At 42.5% G+C, this 23,173-nt stretch overlaps 2 protein-coding genes across 13 annotated transcripts in view; one reads left to right on the top strand and one right to left on the bottom strand.

The window, feature by feature from the left end:
* The window catches only part of ACAD10 (acyl-CoA dehydrogenase family member 10), a 38,340-nt gene extending 38,027 nt beyond the window's left edge, over positions 1 to 313 (bottom strand). For 2 of the 3 annotated variants that reach the window (XM_045887634.3, XM_045887635.3), the window contains exon 1: positions 33 to 53. In XM_045887634.3, the coding sequence (XP_045743590.1) occupies positions 33 to 40 (8 nt within the window). In that variant the 5' untranslated portion in view covers positions 41 to 53. Of the gene's footprint in view, positions 1 to 32 lie in introns of all 3 variants that reach the window. The other variant, XM_064578388.1, reaches the window with a different exon arrangement.
* Positions 1 to 23,173, top strand: part of BRAP (BRCA1 associated protein) — a 101,540-nt gene that overhangs the window by 70,307 nt on the left and 8,060 nt on the right. For 4 of the 10 annotated variants that reach the window (XM_064578390.1, XM_045887636.3, XM_064578389.1 and 1 more), the window contains 10 exons: positions 2,988 to 3,149; positions 3,858 to 4,056; positions 5,342 to 5,531; positions 6,368 to 6,475; positions 10,579 to 10,692; positions 12,339 to 12,487; positions 17,031 to 17,106; positions 17,563 to 17,701; positions 18,075 to 18,184; positions 20,997 to 21,086. In XM_064578390.1, coding sequence (XP_064434460.1) covers positions 2,996 to 3,149; positions 3,858 to 4,056; positions 5,342 to 5,531; positions 6,368 to 6,475; positions 10,579 to 10,692; positions 12,339 to 12,487; positions 17,031 to 17,106; positions 17,563 to 17,701; positions 18,075 to 18,184; positions 20,997 to 21,086 — 1,329 coding nt within the window. In that variant the 5' untranslated portion in view covers positions 2,988 to 2,995. Of the gene's footprint in view, positions 1 to 533; positions 784 to 2,987; positions 3,150 to 3,857; positions 4,057 to 5,341; positions 5,532 to 6,367; positions 6,476 to 10,578; positions 10,693 to 12,338; positions 12,488 to 17,030; positions 17,107 to 17,562; positions 17,702 to 18,074; positions 18,185 to 20,996; positions 21,087 to 22,051; positions 22,269 to 23,173 lie in introns of those variants that run through there. The other 6 variants (XM_045887639.3, XM_064578393.1, XR_010407411.1 and 3 more) reach the window with 5 other exon arrangements.

The raw sequence follows: 23,173 nt of genomic DNA, 5'->3' as shown, positions 1-23,173 counted from the left end.
ACACCGTGCGCTTAACCAGCCCACCGCCCTACCTCGACATCGTCAGAAACACTGCCATCGAGTCCCTGTTCCTCAAGGGCCTTCAGAGAGGCGAAGACACCTCTCTGCGCTTTGGCGTACCTATCTGTAAAGTGTGGCTAACACAAAGCAACCCCTCCAGCGCTAGAGCGCGGGGTCAAACACAACAAAGGGGCAAGAGCTCGCCACAGGGCACGGTTCCTCGGACAATTCGGAGACCTCGCCGACCCGGAGACCCCTCGCCGTCGGGAGGCAGCCTGAGGGTAAGGCCTCTGAGAGAGGTAAACTCGGGCCTGGGCGCAAACCCACCGATCGGCCTAAGAGGGCACCCGGCGCCTGCAATCTCCGTAAGCTTCCTCCTCCCCGACCTCCTCAAGATTTCCGTCCGGGGGGCGCAGACTCACCTCGGCGTCCTTACGCCAGTCACGTGGCCGCCACCCTATCCAATCGGAGCGCGCGCTGCTCCGCGCACGCGTAACCTCGAGGGTCGACGACGGCGGCCGGGAGGCGGAAGTGAGGGTTGTTGTGGCTCGCAGGGTTGCGCGCGGAGCTGCTGCTACCGAGGCAGCGGCGGCGGCGCTGAGGCGGTGGCAGCGCTGCCGACCCTGGGCCGCTCGGCCTCTCAGCTCGCCTTCCAGCCTCTCCTGAGCCCGCCGGGGCCCGCGCCGGCCAGCGCCTGCCCTATGAGTGTGTCACTGGTTGTCATCCGACTGGAGCTTGCGGAACACTCGTCCGTCCCCTCCGGCTTCGGCTTCAGCGCCGCCGGTGAGTCCCGCGGCCTCGCAGCCTTGCGTCTGGCCCCGCGCCTGGGCCCGGGAGGCTCGCGCTCCCAAAGTACGCGCCCGGGGAAAGGCGGCGGCGAGGGCCTTTGTGTCGGGAAGAAGCTGAGAGGTGGTTGAGATTCGTCTCATTCCGTCCATCCTAAATAGGCCTCTCGGATGTCATCTCTGGGAAGCCCTTCCCGGTCCCTCCCTCCTTGTGCCTTCCCACGGGCACATTGTTTATACCTGGCGCGTCGCCCTCTCCACCCTGGGTTAGAGTCAAGTTGTGTAAGTTGCTCTCCTCCAGGCTTTGTGAGGGCAGCGACTGGATCCCAGAGATGCTGACGGTTCGTGGTTTAATTAAATCGTTCCTCTTTGGAAGAATTTCTGTTTAGGCGCCCTGCAACTACAGTAGTAACTGTAGCTAAAGTTTGTACACTTCCTGTGTCGCAGCACTGTACTAAACACTTTGTGTGTATTCTTTTTTTTTTTAAGATCTTATTTATTTATTTATTGACAGAGATAGCGAGAGAGGGAACACTAGCAGGGGGAGTGGGAGAGGGAGAAGCAGGCTTCCCAGCTGAGCAGGGAGCCCGACTCGGGGCTCGATCCCAGGACCCCGGGATCATGACCTGAGCCGAAAGCAGATGCTTAACAACTGAGCCACCCAGGTGCCCCGTGTGTATTATCTTCTTTAATTATCTTCGCAACAACCCTGTTAGGTAAATGTACGCGCCTTTTACAGGTTAGGAAACTGAAGCCCAGTGATTAAATGACTTGCCCACCATTGTCCTGTAAGTGGTGAAACTGGGATTCTAACTCAGAGCTAGACTTGAGAGTCTGAGCTGTTCATTACCAGCCACACACAGCCTCCTTCATGGGGAATGCAGCTATGCCTGTGTTCCTTGGACCTTAAGCAATTTCCTAACAATAACATTTATTCAAGAAGTAATTACTGAATGCTCACTCTCTGCTGGAACTTTAGTTGTTTGCAGAATCAGACATGGTCCCGGCTTTAATGGCACCGGCAGCTCAATGAGGTAGACAGGTGAATTAAATAATTACAGAATAAATGTGGAATTACATCCATGAAAAGAGCTGTGAAGGAAAAGAAGAGTTTGGAAAGCTATCACGAGGATATTTTTGGTTTGGGGAGGGGGCCTGGGGCAGGTAGAGACGATGTCCTTAGAAAATCCCCTGAGGGGGGCCTGGGTGGCTCAGTCGTTAAGCGTCTGCCTCCCGCTCTGCCTTCTGCTCAGGTCATGATCCCCGGGTCCTGGGATTGGGCCCGCATTGGGCTCCCTGCTCAGTGGGAGGCCTTCTTCTCCCTCTCCCACTCCCCCTGCTTGTGTTCCTTCTCTCACTTTGTCTCTCTCTGTTTAATAAATGGATAAAATCTTGAAAAAAAAAATTTAAAAAGAAAAGAAACTCCCCTGAGTGTGTGAATTTTGGAGCTGCAGATTAAAAATTGAATATGATTTAATGGGTTACAAGCACCTTTCAAAAACTACCAGTGATCCCTAAGTTGTGAAAGTCAGCTAAATTGACATTAGGCACGAATACACCTCTACACAGGTCAGTCCTTGATTTACTGAAGACCTTCCAGGGTGTGCTAGGCACTGTGGTGTAAGTGCTAGGGATACAGTGGTGGGCAAAACAGGCCTGGTTCCTGCTCTGATAGAACTTACATTAAGAGTATTTCAATCGAGTCTCCAAGTTCCTTTTCCATTTTTGTGTGTTTCATTGATTTAAGACTGTGATCACAGATTTTCATAGTATGATTCATGGCATGAGGCTAACCCAGGGTGTTTAAGAAGACTACTGCTAAAGGTTTTTGAATTTTTATTAATGGACCCGAGACCTCCATTTGGATCTCAACACAGTCTCACTTTACCAGAGATTACTTAAAATGTTGGTTCAATACGGACATAATCACTGTTGAACCTTCTCTAAAGCTCTTATTCTCATTGATTTGCTTTAAAACGCATAATTTCACTAGAACAACCCTGCATTTCTGAATTTATTGCACTGGGTGTTTATTGACTATCTGCTGGGCACTGAGGAGCCCCAGAGGTGAGTGAGAGATGCAAAGGCATCATATTATCTTGGAGGAGGGCAGCAGAGAGAAAAGGGAAGCTTATCGATGGATACATTGAAAGTGGAGAACTTGTTTTATTATCAGATATTAATCATTCATGTGTTCCTTAGCTGGGGAAATGTCTGATGAGGAGATCAAAAAGAAGACACTAGCCTCAGCTGTAGCCTCTTTAGAAGGGAAGTCACCAGGGGAGAAAGCAGCAATCATACATCAGCATCTTGGCCGTCGAGAAATGACAGATATGATCATTGAGACCATGAAGTCCAATCCAGGTATGCTTCTAAAACCCCAGACTCGTGTAACATAAGCCCCTGGTTACCTGTCTTACACATGTTATTCCATGAGCCCATGATTTTGACCTCTAACATACTTTTATCTTTCACTACCTGTGTGCCTTACATGAGGTTGTCAAGCCACACTTCAGCGTCTCCAAATATTTCTCCTAAATTAATACTAACTAGGTGGGTCGACAACTTTATTCAGTGAGGAGAGCTACTTACCATCTAGGTTAGTGGCAGATCACGAATAAATCCAGATAAGCATGTTGTGTCTCCGCCGCCCTCCCCCCGCCCCACCCATACACACACTTCCAGCTCACTCCAACCGAGAGCCTGGTTGTGTACTATATCTCCAGCGTGGAGGTGATTAGAACTGGTAGGTTTGGTTTTCCAAGTTAATAGCCCTGAGTGTCCCATTTAAGAGTACATGATGGAAGACATCTGCTTTTATTATGGTACTGCCAGATGTAAGAGCCATCCTTAAGTTTCTGTGGGTATTATTGAAATTTTTATGAGACAAAGATTGCTTTCAAGTTTAGATGCCCTTAAAACTTGGCTGTTCTGTAAATATGGTTCTTAATGCAATACATTACAATTTCTCTGTTGAAGTTTATTTTTCTGACTTAAAATTTCAACCTAATTAGAATCCTTCCACATATTTCCTATCAGTTTATAATCTGCTAATTTTTTGATTTGTGAAAGATGAGCTGAAAGCCACAGTGGAAGAAAGGAAGTCTTCAGAAGCATCTCCCACTGCACAGAAGAGTAAAGATCAAAGTATAGAATGCATAAATGCTGCTCCCGATTCTCCATCCAAACAGCTTCCAGACCAGATTTCGTTCTTTAGTGGAAACCCATCAGTTGAAATAGTTCATGGTATTATGCATCTATACAAGACAAAGTAAGAAAAACCCTTTCCTTTTGAACTGGTCTGTTTTTTTGTCTCAGGGCAGTGAAATATTTCTTGCCCTGAGGAGCAGTGGATATTTTAAGCTTCAGAAGGATAATACTTTTCATATATTGTATGTTAGAGAATTCTTAGATGTTTTATATTTGGTTAATCTTAGAGATTGGGTCAAAGCTTCTTAGAAAAGAAACATGTAGATACACTGAGAAAATACCTAAGAAAATATTCCCTGAGAAGGTAGGCATGCAAGATGATTGGAAAATTAAAAGGAAGGAAGATAAAAAGGAAAAAAAAATTATAAATGATTCATAACATCATTGCAGTCTCATATCCCCTCAGATCTTTACTAAAAAAGCTGTTAAGTCTGTTAATGGACTACAATTTCATCATCTCTTCTAATCTTTTTTGTGGTCCACACAAAACTTAAAAGAAGCCAAAGGAAGGAAGCATTTGGCTGGATAATCTATAAGCTGGGTCTTCAGCCCCTTGGATAATTGGTAGCTGATCTCTTTAAAGCCTATCCTCCTAACGTGTTTGCTAGGTCCCCACTGGGAAACAGTGAATACTCAGGTTGCCTTTTGGGATCACACCTGTTGAAGTAAGTTTGCAGCATTTCAAAAGCAAATTGGATTGTGGGAGGTTTTTTCTTTTTCCTCTATTCCAGCTATTCTAACCCAACAGCACTTTCTGTAATCTTCAGAATCACATCTTCATAGTTCTGAATTCTCTTTCTTATATTTAGAACACTCCTCTTCTAGACCCCTTGAGAGAAGTGCATAGTTAGAGTTGCCCATTAACTTGTAGATTGAGTCATACTGTGGCTGCCTCTCTGCCTTTGTGGGGGCAGTTTTCTTTAACTTCCAGAATAGTGATTTTAAAACTTAAGGGCAAAAAAAAAGTAAAAACATAGAGTTGTGCTTCTGAGTTATCTAATGAGAATTTATTATTAAAAAGCTAATGAGAATAAAACAAACCACTGATTTATAACTGTAGTAAGCCTTTAACTGAAGGTTAAATATTTCCGTAAAATTTCAGTGGTGGGTGTAATCGAGACTGTTGCACAGCTTACCTTAAGCTCTGTTGCAGACATGTTGAAGGTATTCTGCATTAATCAGGTCGTGTGGGTTTTCAGGTATTATAACACTGTATAAATCAATCTGTGAAGTATAACAAGGTTTTTTTTTTTTCTATTTTCTTGGACATAAAAGTTGTCTAATTAGTGTTGTCTGAACTAACCATACCTCATCCATTCAAGACAGTCTAATTATTGTCTTATTAGTAAGATGACCTCCTTAAAAGAAGATGTGAGGCGCAGTGCCATGCTGTGTATTCTCACAGTCCCTGCTACAATGACCAGTCATGACCTTATGAAGTTTGTCGCCCCATTTAATGAAGTAATTGAACAAATGAAAATCATCAGAGACTCTACTCCAAATCAATATATGGTGCTGATAAAGTTTAGTGCACAGGTAAAAGTTAAGATATTAAAAATCTCTTTGCCACAGAAACTGTGTTTTTGAAACTGTGTGATGCCAGCTGTGTGTGATTTACATTTTGCACTTAAGATTCTTGATATACCTGTCTTCTAGGGTATTGTAATTCTAGAAATCTTTCTAAATTCGTTAGCGGACACACAAGGCTAACTCGTACCCATAATGTTTTTATAAAGTGGACTGGGTATGAAATCTAGGGTTGTGTGTATTTGGTTATCCAGGAGTAACTATTCCAGTAGAGTAGTAGTCCCCAAACTTTTTGAAATTGACACCGTATTATCATCTGTCCTTATAACACTGTGCCCCTGCTTCTTTGGTTCTCTTTTTAAAAGACATTCCTTGGCACATTTTAGAGAATAAGATCTGTTTAATACTTTTAATTTTGGTGATGAGGGATTTGGGGGCGTTCCTTGAAGTATTAAAGATGCTTTAAGAGTTCTGATTGGAAATCACTGCAACAGAGAGACAGAAACAGTGAAAGGATGGTGATATTTTCAGTTTTAAAAATTAGTTGCATATTATTACAGATACTTTTTGATTTAAGAAAGTTTGACATTGGCTTCATTTCACTTGTCACATTAAGCAGCATTTTCCATGTGCCTCAGTTCTAAAGATGTTAGGAAGGTAGTCTCTTGGTTTTACATATTCATTCTTAATAATACACATATTTCTGTATGAGTATAAGAGTGAGATAAGCTTTAGCTATTACCCAGATTGTTAAAGAGCCATCCTATCTGTAGGTTTTGGTTTGTTGTGGGTTTTTTGGTTGGTTTTGTGTTTTTAATGGCCTGTTTTATTTGTCCATTCATTAGGTTTTGAAATGCAGCTTTGTCAAAAGTTACTTCTTTCTCACCTCCTTGGTAAACAGCCTTCCTGAATTTGGCCCAAATAAGCAGTTCCAGCTTGCAGATTGGCAAAGAGTGGGTGTGCCTTTAGATCATTTGCCATTGCCTCTGACCTGTTACCAAAATTTGTGGGTGAAAGGGAGCCCATGACACGAGGCCCACTTGTCATCTCCTTCCTCCTTGCAGAAACCCAGAGTTGACAGCAATAGCAGTCATTCGTTGGCCAGGGGGAGGAAATTAAGAGAAGTGAGAGTTGGATTATGTTTGTGCCTATTCCATGGGCCACAGAAAGGGAACCCTTAGTGTAGTGTTCTGTGTACAAGAGGGTACACAATTGTTATCTTTAACCTTTACAAAATACCCTGCCATTGAGATGAGACATTTAAAATATGTTTGAACTTTCCTGCATGCAGACTTAGACTTCACACGTTGACAATTAGAATGGAAAAGCACTTAAACAGCTGTGTTCACTAACTGTCAAGAGACCTTCCAAGGTCACTGAGGAGCTTTGCAAACATTGGGCAAGTGGTACCTTTTAAATCTGGTAACACATGTAATATCAAGGATAATGATGATAATTTGCAATCTTACTGACTGCTTATGCTATACCACTCTCTGCTAAGTGCTTAATGTGCATTATCTCATGTAGTCCTCACCAAAACCCTTTGAAGTAAGTACTGTTATTATCCTTGTTTTACAAATGAGGAAACTGACTGCAGAGAGGTTAGTGATTTGCCCTCAGTGACTGAGCTGGGATTTGAGCCCTCACTTTTAATCCTAGGGCATACTCTTCTTCCAGTAGGAGTGGATAAAAGTGTGGGAGATAATCACTTGGCAAGAAATTGTGTAATGGCAATATTTCAGTTATAGTTTCTACTTAACAGTTAAGGGCAGTCAGCAAGTGACACAGGAAAAGTCACTGAAACAGATTGGGGATAATGAATCATTGAACATTACATCAAAAACTAATGATGTATTATAAGTTCACTAATTGAATTTAAATAAAAAAGCAGATTGGGGGAAAATGTTTAGACTTTTTAAATAGTCTAAAGTCTGCTAAACCCACAAACTGTACCAAGGGCCACCCTTCATAGTGTGCAGGTAATGCTGCGGGACTTTTCTATTACTGTTAATGGCTTTTTCTGCAGTCTCTCCATCTCCTGTCTTTTGACCAAATGCAGGTTGTACAGGTTCATGGATGTTAGTTTTGAGACTATGAAACAGTCTGCTAGCTCTTCCCCATGGAAATAGAACCCTTGACCTGGGAATCATGAGTTGTCTTATTTATTGCTAATGCTGGATCTTAGGGTCTGAGGCTTATCCTGTCCGATTTTCTAAGGTCTAAAAACACCCTCCTAGTATAAGACTTGAAGTTGTTAATACTGGGCCCTAATGAAAAAAAAAATAGGTTCAAATAGGTACCAACTATTGAGCACTTACTAGATGCCAGGCCTGTTAAGTGCTTTTCATGCGTTGGCTCCTTGAGTCTTCTCAACAATGTCGTGAGGTAGGTGTTGTTACTTTCACTTTTATAATTGAGGAAACAAGCATGGATAAGTCACTTGCCCAAAGCCACACAACTAATAAGTGTTTGAATTAAATTTCAAACCCATGCAGCCTGACTCCATAGCCTTGGCAGCTGACCATATTCTTTTTCCTTTCTTTTTTTCACCAGGCAATTTTTATAAAGAGTAATCCTTCTCTGTATCTCCTATAAGCTCTGGAATTTCTGTTGGCCTTAGCTTTATGCTGTAGGTGGGTTTTCGTTTTTTGTTTTTGTTTTTTTAAGATTTTATTTATTTGACAGACACAGCGAGAGAGGGAACACAAGCAGGGGGAGGGGGAGAGGGAGAAGCAGGCTTCCCACTGAGCAGGGAGCCCGATGCAGGGCTCGATCCCAGGACCCTGGGATCATGACCTGAGCCGAAGGCAGATGCTTAAAGACTGAGCCACCCAGGCGCCCCAGTGCTGTAGGTGTTCTAATGTGATACTACACAGGTGTACTGTGACCCTCAGGAAACTTAGTCTTTGGATAAGGAATTATAATTCATCGGGACACAAGAAGGGAGGAGGGGGTTCAGTGACTCAAGTAGTTCCTTGAGTCACTCGCGCTTAGGACCAGGAGACCCAAACATGTTCTTGACACTATAGTTGATCACTGTGACAATAAAGGAACATTGATCATAATGGATTTTTCTTTTTCTGAGTTTATCCTGGGAAGAGGACAATTAGAACAAAAGACTCAAAAAAAAAAAAAACCAGTGTTTCTTAAAATGTTGGGCCCTATACAATGCAAGCATTTTAAATAAAAGAGCTGTTCTGTGTTTTTGCAGTTAGCTTCAGGCTTTTGTTTTGTGCATTTCAGTAGTGGGTTGAAGTAGGAACCATGTGTATTTTGTTCTGTCCTCTAGTCCTAGCGCATAGCACAGTGCCTGGCAGATGCTGGGTGCTCAGTAAATATTCAGACAAGCTACATTTCCAATACAGAGATTTTAAAGACAGAGATCCATGTGTTCAAAAAATACATTTCTTTGTCATAGATAAACAACTCCCCCAAGAAAAGAGCCATTTATCTGGTGTTGAGTAGATTCTGTCATCTGCTCAGAATCACAGACTTTGTCCCTTCCTCTGAGGAAGTGTGCTTGCTTAGCAAGCATTTACAGAACTGGAGGTCTGAGGAGGGGTCGGCCTCTCCTCAGCTGCCACAGGTGCAGCCAGCTCTTGGTGGCCCTCCTTCTGGGTGGTCACTTCCTCGGTACACAAATCCATTTGCTCACTGTGCTGCTTACTCACCCAAAGCATTTCAAGAAAAAGACATTGCTCTTGAAGAATGGGGGAAGGCAATTTAGTTTGCCTCCTCTTAGTATTAAAGAGATTTATTAACTGGCTCTTAACAGTTTGAAGTTAAAATACACTATACCCAATACAGGTTGTTTCCTGAAAAGGAAGACCCCGCCCCCGCCCTCCAAAACAAAACAAAATTGGGTTCAGAATTGATCATCTTTCCTCAGCTGCTTAGCTCATTTGGTCATATTGAGAAAATATAAATAATCAAGAATCCACACTTGAGTTATATCATTGGAGTGAAATTCAAAGCTACTGAGAAGCTCACAAGATTTTGCTGTAAGGTTCAGAACCCTATGAGGGTAGACAAGCAAGACTATTTTTTTTTTACCTGTACGGACTTGAAACTCTTCTAGAGGTTGATAATGTGGCATTTCCTTTTACAGAACACCCTTCCTCCCTCCATGCAGCTTGTATACGTTGGTAGGGCCAAAGCACACAACTTCCTGTGTTTGGGTTAATGTCCATGTGGGAGTGAAATCTAGACAAACCTTGGCCTCCCAGCTGCCCCTCAAAATTGCCAAGTTTAAAAACTGGAATCATCTCTTTGTTAACACTTTCTACTAAGGCTGTACTAAAAGGTTGGATTTACTTGTGTTCATATTCACAAATGCACAGGTGAACTTTCAGTTTTATCTACAGGGGACTGTTTCCCCTGACTCTTATTTTCTACCCCAAGGAACAAGACCATTAGTATTTTAAAGACTGGTTCATCTTGGACCTCTTGATCTTGGCCAAGGGTTTTGCTTTCGATATTACTAGGTTGTTTAAAACCTCCTTATCTGTGATATATTATTATTATTATTTGGTTTATTGAAGAAAAGGAGTTGGCTTTTCACTCCATACCAGTACCTCTAGTCCATTATTCTCTCTAACATAGATGCTGATGTTTTTTAAAAAGAAATCATCCCTAACAATTGTCCGTTATGATTGAGTTCTAAGCTTTGCAAAAATAAGTGTTTGCTTTCAGCTGCTGAGAAAGTGCTGATTCGAGGAAAAAAATATTGATATCAAGGGAACTGATGACCATTGCTGGTTGAATACTAAAGTTATATTGGCTGTCAGCTTATTGCAGTTGGGCAGCTTCTGCTGGTTTAAGTGAGACTGTCATGGATCAGGCAACATTGTAGAGATGCAGGATATTGACTTGCAGAGTTTGACTCACCTAATGAACCTGCTTCCCTAGATGGTACTTGTGGCAGTTGCTTTCTCTCCTCTAATTATAAATTTTAAATGCTGATGAAGAGAATAATTGAAGCTATGCATCTTGAATAAAAAGCATATTTTCAGGATATTTCTCTCAATTTTTTCCTTTTATCCATTGGTATACCTAGGCCGATGCAGATAGTTTTTATATAGCGTGCAATGGCCGCCAGTTCAACTCCATAGAAGATGATGTTTGCCAGCTGGTGTATGTGGAAAGGGCTGAAGTACTGAAATCTGAAGATGTAAGTGTGCATCATTCTTGTGAATGTCATAAGGTTGAATGTTAAGATTTATCTGTCGAAATGTCCAGAGTATGCCAATCCATCGAGACAGAAGGGAGATTAGTGGTTGCCAGGGGCTGGGGGACGAGAGGAATGAGGAGTGACTGCAGTGAGGACGAGATTTCTTTTTGGGGTGATAGGGGTGTTCTAGAATTAGTGGTGAGGGTTGTACAACCTTGTGAATATATTAAAACCCACTGAATTGTATAGTTAAACGTGGCAGATTTTATATTAAATGAATTTTATCTCAATTTTTGAAAAGTGTCCCAAAATATTAAAAAAAAATTATCTGTGTTATCGAAATTGAGTGTTCATCTATTCCAGATCCATGAAACATGGCCTGGAACCTAAAAGAAGCATTTTTACTTTAAATATCAACCCTTAATCCCTGTCCTAATTTTTAATTCTGTTTGGATAACAATCTGTAATTGCTCTGATTTGCCACCTTCTGTGGGACCTTTTCCTACAAAATGTGTTCACTTAAATCATTTTATAAAGTAGGAGATTCAGCTCTGTTATATTTTTAAGATTTTCTTTATTTTAAAGTAGACCTAAAGGTCTTTTTGCTTTGAAATCAGCTTGATGGAAATAAGTTCTCATTTGATTGTTCTATCATTAGATTAGGTAAAATAAAAATTGACAAATGATAAAATCAGGCTTCCTTTGTGCCAGTTTTAGAGATTCTTTTCTCTAAATGAACATGGCTTCTTGAAAGAGTGCCTGTGAAAAGCTACTCTTCAGGGACCATAGATAAATGTCATTTTTCTCAGCATGTCCTTGTGTGCATACCTCCCCACCTTCGCGTCAGTAATTCCTGCTCATTTTACAGCTGGCAGGGCTCAAGTCAGACGTCACTGTCCCGGGGGTGGTGCAGGGGGTTCCTTTCTTGACTGCCCTGTTATAGCTTCCTATACTTTTCTTTCATAGCACTTATGACCACTGGTAATTTAAAAAATTTGACTTTTGCCTCTCTCTAGCAGATTATAAGCTCTGTGAGGACAAGGCCCTCAGTTGTTTCGGACTTAGCGCATCTGCTTTGTTCACCATTGTGCTACACCTAGAACGGTGTCTGGCACACATAGTAAGGACTCAATAAGTGTGTGTTAAATGAATGAATAAATCAGTGTTGTTGATACTATTATCACTTAGTAGGAAGCATTAAGTTTTAACTTACTCTGTGGAAAAATCATTCTGTTCCATTCCTGTTCTGCTTTTATTCATTTGTGTTCTGTTATAGTTACAGAGCCTTAAAAGTAGAGCCAGGAGTCTGGTAACGCTTTGATTCTCTGGGGTTTTTTTTTTTATTCTCTGTTAAGCTTTTGGTAGCAGTCTCCCCTTCCAGAGTATCAGCTCCGTGAGGGCAAGTATCTTTGTTGGCTTCTTCGCCAGCCTATCCCCAGTGCCTTGCACAGCGCTGGGAATATAGAAGGTGCTCAGTCAATATTTGTTGTATGGATGAACATCTTACCAATTTAAATTATTTGCACAGATCAAAAATGTTGAGAGCATCCTGCCAAGAGTCAAAATGCAGCAGGAAAGCTAGTGTTAAAAACATATATTAGAACCGTGGGTGAAGAGTGAAGCTTATGTGAAGTGTTTCCCTGTAGGGTGCCAGCCTCCCCGTGATGGACCTGACCGAGCTCCCCAAGTGCACAGTGTGTCTGGAGCGCATGGACGAGTCCGTGAATGGCATCCTCACCACGTTATGTAACCACAGCTTCCACAGCCAGTGCCTGCAGCGCTGGGACGACACCACGTGAGTGTAGGAGCTAATCTTACCCCCACCCTGTCAAAGCCCATTGTTACCCTTTCCCAGAATTAAAAATAGCCACCACCAAAAATGAAGCATTCCAAGTGCTTGAATTTATGCACCTGGGCACCATGACAGTGAAGAGGTCACATGGAAGGGTCTTCCATTTTTCTTCACTAGTTCATGTGGGAATCAGTTAGCATTCTTAGACCATGTCCTTCTTAGTATGCTGATTCAGAATCTATGTGGGATTTCCAAAAGCAGCATGAATTGTTGCTTCCAAGAACCAGAGAATGGGGGGGGGGGGGTAAAAAAAAAGGTAAAGCTGAGCTTTGAGGCTCTTCTACCCAAGGAAATTTAGGTCTAAAATCTCATTTATCACCTGCCCTTGATGCTTACCATTTACTTTGGCTTTCTTACCATGTGGGCTATGGTAGTCTAACATTTCAGACTTAGCATGTTGTTGATGACTCAGTGGCCGGTAGTAATAGCAGCCAGTAGGCATGAAGCACCCGTATGCCTACACTGTCCTGTTTCCCACTGCAGTGGAGGCCTTATGTGTACAGCGGCATTGCACAGGCAAGGACCGAGGTGTAAGCTGTACCTTGGTTTTTGTTTTTTTAAATCAAGGGTTGTTCCTCCCTTTGTAAACTGTGCTGTAGGACTTAGCTAGAAAAGTAAATCAAGACGCTGACTTGGGTCTCCCACTACAGAGAGGAAGACACAGAATCAAATAATCACACAAATAAATACGCAGTCGTGGCTGTAACGGGTTACAGAGTGGCAGTGTGCAGCATTACGACTGGTGAACAAGGGCCCTGAGATAGCCAGGGCCGCCTGAGAAGTGCAGTCTCCAGGAGGATGAGGAGGCATTAGCCAGGGAAAGGGGGACCTGAGAGAAGGCAGTGTGAGGGCAGGGGTGTTCATGGGAAGGGAAAGATCACATGCCAAAGCCCAGAAATGAGGAAGGTGAACATCCACAGGAATCTGTTGTCTACCCCCAAATGACCAGAAGAATGCCAGCTTTCACAGAGCAGGGACCTTGTCTGGCTTGCTCACTGCTGTGCCCTCACCCTTGGCAGGAGACCTGGCACATAGTAGGAGCTCAGAAAATACTCTTGAGCAGATCAGTAAACCCTGGGTTTTTCTAGCCTATTTAGCTTGACAAGAATCTTGCCCCAATTCTAGAGGGTCCTCAGTCAATTCTGGGGTATCATGTGGGGGGCTCTTCAAAGAATTGTCCAGGTTTAAATTTGCCTTGAAGAAAGACACACTAAGGTATATGCATTCCGTAAAGTGTTTATCTGTATCTTGTGTCCACCTGCTACACCACTTAAGTTTTGGACCCTTCTTTGTTCCCTACCACTCCAGTTTTACTCTCAGGGCAAATTAACTGCCCCGGAAACATAGCATTTTAAAGTTAGAAGTTTAGGGGACCATATTGTCCAGCTTCCTCATTTTACAGAGGAGGTAACTGAGACCCAGAAATGAAAAAATAGCTGTCCTGCAGAGAAGGCCAGCACTGGGACTAGAATTCAACCCTCTAAATGGACAAACCTGGTGGTGGCTAGCCTCAAAAACACATAGTTTCTTCAGCAAATATGTTTTGAGCCTCAAGACACGCACCGTAGAGTGCTGGTGCTGATGGGAGAGCATCAAACATAGATCCTCCTCAGGGAAGTTCAGTCAGCTAAGGGAGCTTACATAAGTGCATACAATTCAAGGTAGAAACCGGAGGGAAATAGAGATGGCTTCCCCAGTGGGGGTAGTCAAGAAGGGCTGCATGGCGGGAGGCAGCATTGGTATGCAGTCCTGAAGGGTAGTTTTTTGACACATGGAGATGTCAGAGAAGGACATTTGGGGAAGTTTTCCCCAAATACCTCCTCAAGAAAATAAGATGACAACTCAAACTTTATTTTTAAGGAGAGGGAAGCATTTAATAAACTGTAAATTATCTTTTAATCAGTGAGATGGTATGTCATAGAATACTATGTGTAGGGGTGCCTGGGTGGCTCAGTCGTTAAGCGTCTGCCTTGGGCTCAGGTCATGATCCCAGGGTCCTGGGATCGAGCCCCGCATCGGGCTCCCTGCTCCGCGGGAAGCCTGCTTCTCCCTCTCCCGCTCCCCCTGCTTGTGCTCGCTCTCTCGCTGTGTCTCTCTCTCTGTCAAATAAATAAATAAAATCTTAAAAAAAAAAAGAATACGATGTGTATAGTATAAATAAGGTGATTTTTGTAATTTTTTCCTTTTTTTATTCTCAGGATCATACTTACATTTCAGAAAGATCCTTTTGGCATAATGTAGGAAATAAGATTTCAGAATTCATGTATTTTTATCCAACCACTACCACAGCTGCCACACAGACCAAAGGGATGACACAGAGCTAGTTTGTACCTTCGACAAGACGGCTTGCTGCTCACTACAGCTGCCATTCCTGGTTTCTTCGTTTGTCTTCCAGCTTCTTTTTTTTTTAAGTTTTTATTTAAATTCCAGTTAGTTAACATACAGTGGTACATTAGTTTCAGGTGTGCAATATAGGGATTCAGCACTTCCATACATCACCCTGTGCTCATCACAGCAAGTGTCCTCCTTCATCCCGCCACCTCGTTCACCCATCCCCCCACACCCCTCCCCTCTGTTAGCATCAGTGTGTTCTCTGTGGTTAGGAGTCTGTTTCTTGGTTCGTCTCTCGCTCTCTGTCTTTTCCCTTTGCTTGTTAAATTTCACATAGGAGTGAAGTCATATGGTATTTGTCTTTCTCTAACTGACTTATTTTGCTTAGCATTATACTCACTAGCTTCATCCACATTGTTGCAAATGGCAAGATTTCATTCTTTTCGATGGCTGAGAAATATTCCGTTGTGTATATATATATATGCCCCATCTTCTTTATCCATTCATCTCTTAATGGACACTGCTTCCGTAATTTGGCTGTTGTTGATAATGCTGCTGTCGACATTGGAGTGCATGTCTGGCTTCTCTTTGATATTATCTGTGATAAGAAATTCATGTTCTTCCTGCTAATTTTCTTTTCTTGGTTTTATTTACTCAGTTGGGTAACAAATGGATATTAGTTATGTCTTAAGCATTCTTTCTTCTTGGTGCCAGTTCATAATTAGCTTCAGTTATAACCTACTTTCTACCATTTTTGCCCACCTGACAGAAATATTCATGACTGGTACTTAGTGTTATTTTGTCTTGAGTAAAACAGAAAGGCATTAATGGATTTTTTAATGGCCTTTTCCCCCCAGGTTTATTGAAGTGTAATTGATCACCAAAAAATTGTATATATTTAGGGGCGCCTGGCTGGCTCATTCTGTAGAGTGTGCGACTCTTGATCTCGGGGTCATGAGTTTGAGACCCACATTGGGGGTAGAGATTACTTAAAAATAAAATCTTAAAAAAACTGTATATATTTAAAATGTACAACCTGATGACTCATTATACATGCACATTATGAAATGTTCACAACCAAGTCAATAAACATATCTTACCTCACACCTTTACCATTTTCCTTGTGTGTGTGTGTGTGTGTGTGTGTGTGGTAAGAACACCCAAAGTCTCTCTTCTAAGCAAATTTCAAAAACAATATAATATTGTCAGCTATAGTCACACTGATGAACACCAGTTCTCCAGAATTGATTCATCTTGCATAATTGAAACCTTGTAACCTTTGACCAACATCTCCGGATTGCTGCCTCCCCCAGACCCTGGTATCCCATCTGCCTTTCTGCTCTGTTTCTGTGAGTTTGCCTTCAGTGCCATTTTAATTGACTTTTTGTAAAATGACACTTGAGTACTTGGCACTGGTATCCTCTTCCACATGTTCATTGTATGGTAACAGGCCCTGTCTGTTCCAATATTAACTTCTTTTTGGTGAAATTCATTACAGATTTTAGTTTTAACTCTTGGGAGCAACACAGAGAAGACAGAGTACATCTTGAGTGATTTAGATCTTTGGGAAATAAGGTAGATTTTTTGAAGTAAAAATACCTTATGGATAACTGGACATAAAATTAATAACTTATTGGGGCGCCTGGGTGGCTCAGTCGTTAAGCGTCTGCCTTCGGCTCAGGTCATGATCCCAGGGTACTGGGATCGAGCCCCACATCGGGCTCTCTGCTCTGCGGGAAGCCTGCTTCTCCCTCTCCCACTCCCCCTGCTTGTGTTCCTGCTCTCACTATGTCTCTCTGCCAAATAAATAAATAAAATCTTAAAAAAAAAAAAAAAAGAATTAATAACTTATCTCAAGTCCCTAATTCTAACTTGTACATATTTAGTTCTTTGATTAAGCTTTAGACAGAAGAATGGAGGAAGGCATGAAGCGGATCAAGACTCCTTCCTTTTCTTCTTCCTTTATCAAGATTTTGTATTTTTTTCATTTCATTTGAGAGTAACTTGCCAGTGTTCTTCGCATGGTATCATTAGTTATGATAAACACATAGCGTGTTAAGAGACTGAAGATTTAAAATGCAGTTTTGACTCTTGGTTCTGTAACAGCTATCTCTCGTATTTCATCTGTTCCATTCTCACTTGGGGTCCCGGACAGGTGTCCCGTGTGCCGGTACTGCCAAACGCCAGAGCCCGTGGAAGAGAACAAGTGCTTCGAGTGCGGTGTGCAGGAAGTAAGTGCCGGCGGCCGCTGGGAAAGAGGAGTGAGCTCAGCTTTCGCGGTCTGGGGCTTGCTTCTGCCCCGTGTGGCTTAAATTCTTTTCGATTCTTTTCAGGCTGATTTTTTTTTTTTCTTTTTGTCTAGGGTTGGGCAAGAAGTATAAATTATTTTACATTCCTCAGCAAAATACTCTCTGCTTTCCGTTCTTTGTTTTTTTTTAAAAGGACTAGACTTTTGCTGATAAATTGTGAATATTTGTCTTACTGTTTACCTAGAGTTTTTTAAAACCCAGAACGAGAAAATGATTGACTCGTAAAAGCATCCTTGCTTTTGGGGTTTTAAACATGTTTTTTCAAAACTCCTGTAGAAACAACTCCGTTTCATTCTGTGTCAGGCACCTTCCCACTCTGAGTGAGCCAGATCATATGTTTTTGTATAACTAATGAAGATCTTACCTTCTCTGTGGCAGAACCTGTGGATTTGTTTAATATGCGGCCACATAGGATGTGGACGGTATGTAAGTCGACATGCTTATAAGCACTTCGAGGAAACGCAGCACACGTACGCCATGCAGCTCACCAACCATCGAGTCTGGGACTATGCCGGAGGTGAACACTGTTCTCATGTTCTAATTTGGATTCATTCTGCATGAACCTCTCTCCCTCGGAACCTCTCCACTTTCTCTCCCAGCTTGAAATCTTCCTGACAGCTGTGGCCAACTCAAATTCTCATGGTGCCCCGTAGGGCACTATTTTCTACAAATGGCCTGAATTGCACATTATAAAGAGAGTTAACACTTCCATACTTGCCCTCTCACTCTTGCTTAAATTCAAATGATTTAGCCCACTTGTACAGAAGTATTGCAAAGCATTTAATTTAGAACACGTAAAAACAAAAATTTTGTCAAAGTTAAAAGTGTATGCAGACCCTTTCCATTGTGAAGAAACAAGCCTTGTTTGATGCGTTCATTCTTTTCTTCAGATAACTATGTTCATCGACTGGTTGCAAGTAAAACAGATGGAAAAATAGTACAATATGAATGTGAGGGTGATACTTGCCAGGAAGAGAAAATAGATGCCTTACAGTTAGAGGTAAGATACTTTATTAGTAATTACTAAGTACTTTTCTTTTACTGCTTTTTATTGTCCTAATTTAAAAAGTGGCTTGGGCTTTTAATTTTGCCATTTACTCTGTATGTCAACTATGTAAAGTTCTATCATTGCTGCAAAGAATTATTAAAATATTTTTATTCTGGGGGCGCCTGGGTGGCTCAGTCGTTAAGCATCTGTCTTCGGCTCAGGTCATGATCCCAGGGTCCTGGGATCGAGCCCCGCATCGGGCTCCCTGTTCAGCGGGAAGTCTGCTTCTCCCTCTCCCACTCCCCCTGCTTGTGTTCCCTCTCTCACTGTCTCTCTCTATCAAATAAATAAATAAAAATCTTAAATATATATATATATATTTTTTATTCTGTCTGATTATCTTCTTTGAAAGTCTAAGGCTCACCGTGCCTCATTATTTTGAATGTGTGATGTTCCTCATTTTCTCAAGCTCAATACTAAGGTGGTCCTCTGGCTGCAGTAAAACTGGAAGTTAAGAATCTGCCTGATGGCATTCCAGTAGCGTTTGGAAACTGAGCAGTTCAGAATGAGGAAACCCCAGTAGCATCCTTCCATGTCCGGGAAGCTTTCTTGTATCTTAAGACATTTTATGAATTAGATATTCACATACTCAAAGTATGTATTTTATGAATTTGTTGCTTATATACATAAAGCCATTTGGGGGTATGCTTATAGTTGAAGAAACAACAAAAGTAGCACAATCTGATTTTTCACTGTAGCAATAAATCCCATCTACTATAAAATTATTGTACTGTAAATTTTACATTAATGAAAGAGAAGTTTAACACAAGTCTTGTTTTTGTTTTTCATTTATTTTTTTTTAAGATTTTTAAAAATTTATTTGACAGAGAGAACAAGCAAGCACAAGCAGGGGGAGCGACAGAGGGAGAGGGAGAAACAGACTCCCTGCTGAGCAAGGGGCCCAATGCAGGGCTCAGTCCCAGGACCCTGGGATCATGACCTGAGCCGAAAGCAGTCGGTTGAGTGAGATTGAGCCCCAGGTCGGGCTCTGCGCTCAGCATGGAGTCTGCTTGCCCCCCCTTTCCCTCTGCTCCTCCCCCTGCTGGTGCTCTCTCTCTCCCTCTCTGTCTCTCTCAAATAAATAAGTAAAATCTTAAAAAAAAAAAAAAACAACTTAACCTTGGAAGGATATTTGAAAACTTGCTCATCTCCAGACTTCTGTGGTCTAATAGACTCAGTAGAAGGACCTAAAATAAAGCTGATGTTCTTACTATTAATTGTATTAATATGAAAAAAAGTTTAAACCTTCTCCATTGTTTCTAGAATAAGCAACCCTTCCATATTAACTCTAAATATATTCATTCAACAAATGTTTATCAAGGGCTGCTGTCTGTCGGCCAGTCTTCCTGGAGGTGCTGGGAGTGCAGCACTGATCAGTCCCTGTGCCCATTCCAGTGGCCCACACACTTTCCCCCATCTGGCCTTTCTCTCTCTTGCACCTTCATTCTCTTTTCTAGTTTACAAACACATTCAGGTCTCTTTCAGTCTCTTAGAATGGTCTTTCTGAAATGCAGATGTGATGTTGCCACTCCACGGCCCACATTTCTCAATATAATACCCCAGAGCCTTCCATAAGACTCCATCTGTCCGGGGCTCCTGGGTGGCTCAGTCGTTGGGCGTCTGCCTTCGGCTCAGGTCATGATCCCAGGGTCCTGGGATGGAGCCCTGCATCAGGCTCCCTGCTCGGCGGGAAGCCTGCTTCTCCCTCTCCCACTCCCCCTGCTTGTGTTCCTCTCTTGCTGTCTCTTTCTGTCAAATGAGTAAATAAAATCTTTAAAAAAAAAAAGACTCCATCTGTCCATACCATGCACCCTTGCCTCATTGATGTGACTCCTTCATCTTGAAGAGATCCTGAATATCCACAGTCCACATCTGGGTCCAGTAGTTCTCTGGAATCAGATCTGTCTTTACCTGTCCCCTTCTATCTGTTGAAAGCACTCCCAAATCTCTCCTTCTCTCAGAAGTCTTGCCAGACCCTACTGCTGTAAGCCATCTGTCCTTTCTCTGTAGTTACAAGGCACTGTTCCTTCATTCATGCAGTCAGGTAGCAAACATTTCTTGACGTCCAGCATGTGCCAGGCACTGGGGCCACGGAAATAAAGGTAGAACCCTCACTTTCAACGAGCTGGTGGTCTAGTCAGACCTGGTGAAAGAAGAAACCTGGTGATTAAGTGCTGTTAATGAGCTGAGAGGACCGCTTAATCCAAGGCTGGGAAGGACAGGGACAGCTTCCTGAAGGGGGGTGAGCTGATTTGAATTATACTTTGATTTAAAAACCTGTGGTTCTTAAAGGTAGCTTGAACAGAAACTTATTTGTTTTTTTGTTTGTTTGTTTTTTAAAGATTTTATTTATTTGACAGAGAGAGACACAGGAAGAGAGGGAACACAAGCAGGGGGAGTAGGAGAGGGAGAAGCAGGCTTCCCGCCGAGCAGGGAGCCCAACGCGGGGCTCAATTCCAAGACCCCGGGATCATGACCTGAGCCGAAGGCAGACGCTTAACGACTGAGCCACCCAGGCGCCCCCAGAAGCTTCTTTGTTAATGTACATTTCTCTGCTTGCTTGTCCAGACTAGATGGTAAGCCCCAGGACAGGAGTGTAATTGACATCTCTGTATTCCCCTGGTTTGTTGAAAGAGTGTAACCAAGAGATAATACACATTCTGATGGTTACACCTACTCTTCTGTAGGTGATTAAAAGTCGGGTTTTAATTGAATTTAAGAAACTACAGTGGTTTATGTTTTGGTGTCTGTTCTCTGTTTCTAGTATTCGTATTTACTAACAAGCCAGCTGGAATCTCAGCGAATCTACTGGGAAAACAAGATAGTTCGGATAGAGAAGGACACAGCAGAGGAAGTAAGTTTTTGGTTTGGTGCTGCTGACGTGCCACATGGCAGGGCTATCTGATGTTGGGGTGGGAGAAGGCAGGATACAAGAAAAGAGGAATGCGAAATCTTCTTTAGTCTGATACAGAGATAGAGAATTGTTTTTGCCTCTAAAAAGAAATCTTTGTTATATGTCAGTTATATCTCAGTAAAGCCGGGGCGGGGTTGGGGGGGGGGGAGATGCAGTGCACAGAGAGAAGAAAGAAAACAAGAATTTGGAATCAGTTGGCTCATCCCAGTAATCTAACTTTAGATCAGAATTCCAGAGAGAAGTGGTTAAAAACATGAATCATCATTATATTACAGACTTAGCCCCTGAAGGCAGTATCAGGCAACAAGAAATTCTAGACCACAATAAGAATGAAATTAGTCAAAAAGAGGAGAAGGAAGAGACGAAAACATGCTGTTGCAAATGCAGCCAACTGAGCATTATTTAAGAAGGGGAGGGAAGCCAACCTATATTCTCACCTAGGGTCAGTAAATCAAGACGAGCGGATTAAAATTGTATGCTGAGCTCGATATTACACTAAATATATGAGGAAGAAATGAAATGTCTGCTATATACCCTAAAAAAAGAAAACTTGGATTTAAAGACATGAGTATTTTGGTATTTTCGATTGGGGAGAGATTTGTTTGTTAACTTCGATCAGGTTTTCTAGTGCCTTGTGCAATTCCATTAAAAAAAATAGAAGTATGCACACGAGGGCCTGTAATTTGAGTCAGCCAGTTGGTTTGTCAGCTTGGGAACAGCTGCTTTGAGGAGCTACGTGTGGGCTTCTGCGGCAGCAAGATGGTGCCGAGCTCTTCGAAATTGCAGAGAAGAAACGAAGGCAGAGGTGCTAGAGCTTCAGTGATTCCCGTGGTTCCTTGTTTATCCAGGGCAGAGGTTTTTGGATTTTTTTTTTTTTTTAAAGATTTTATTTATTTATCTGACAGAGAGACACAGCAAGAGAGGGAACACAAGCAGGGGAGAGGGAGACGCAGGCTTCCTGCCGAGCAGGGAGCGTGATGCGGGCGGGGCTCGATCCCAGGACCCTAGGATCATGACCTGAGCCAAAGGCAGATGCTTAACGACTGAGCCACCCAGGCGCCCCGAGGTTTTTGGATTTTAACAAAATCCTTTAAAGAAGATGCCAACTCACTACTCCAACAGGTGAAAGAGAAAAGCACTGTGATTTTGGTGGAAACCCAGATGGAGGGCACAGAGCTTCATTTGCTTGCTTTTCCCATTGTCTCCTGCACGTGCAAGGAACCCTGCCAGTTCCAAAGTAGGGAGTCTGGAAACTAGTGAGCTCCCGAGGGTTCGTGTATAATGGGAGCTCCAAGAACCTTTCTCAGGTTCTAGGGACAGTGTTCGTAATTCACTGATCCTCTTAGTATTAAATACAGGCTTTTAATTTTTTTTTTAATGATTATTTTAGTAACTTTGTGAGTCCCCGGCAATAACTAGACCTTCAGATAAGGACTGCAGAGCCAGGCTTGGGTCTCATCGGTGCGGTAGCTAGGATTACCCTGGAATTAAGCAGGGTCAGGCTTACACATTGGCCAGGCCCTTTGGCCCCAGTTTCTGGATATGCCTACAAATGAGGAGAAATCAGGCCTTTAAAAATAAGGCTTAACACCAGCTTTAACATGATCTTTAGTTAAAAGTTCTTGATGTAGTTGATAGAAGAATGTTCCAAGTGATGAAAGTGCCTTTCCAGAGGCACTCAGGGTCGCTTGATGGACTAGTTCTGCATAGGGCTTAATTGGAGTACGTATGGGAAGGACGTGCCTCCCACAGCACTCAGGAGGCAGAGCACGAGTCGCTGCCACTTCCTGTCAAGTTATGAAGTCTCAGGGAGGAACATTGGCAACTCTGCACAGCCTCAGTAATGGGTTTTTGCACAGGGGTTATACCTAAAGTGCTTCACGCAGACCCTTGAGAGCTAAGCTTAGGGTCCTCTCCGCCTTTTCAGATTCTTTAGGATTATCTGCATTCCCTAACAAATACCCATGAAAAATAAGTCAAGGGGCAGGAAAGCCAAACACTGAAACTTGTGTTTCCTTTTACATAGG

Source organism: Mirounga angustirostris, unplaced genomic scaffold (genome assembly GCF_029215605.1).
Source record: "Mirounga angustirostris isolate CCGP_5_RB_7025 unplaced genomic scaffold, mMirAng1.0.hap1 SCAF_14, whole genome shotgun sequence".
NCBI classification, from domain to species: domain Eukaryota; kingdom Metazoa; phylum Chordata; class Mammalia; order Carnivora; family Phocidae; genus Mirounga; species Mirounga angustirostris.
Note: the sequence above shows the minus strand (reverse complement) of the source record. Positions and strands in the feature narration are given on the sequence as shown.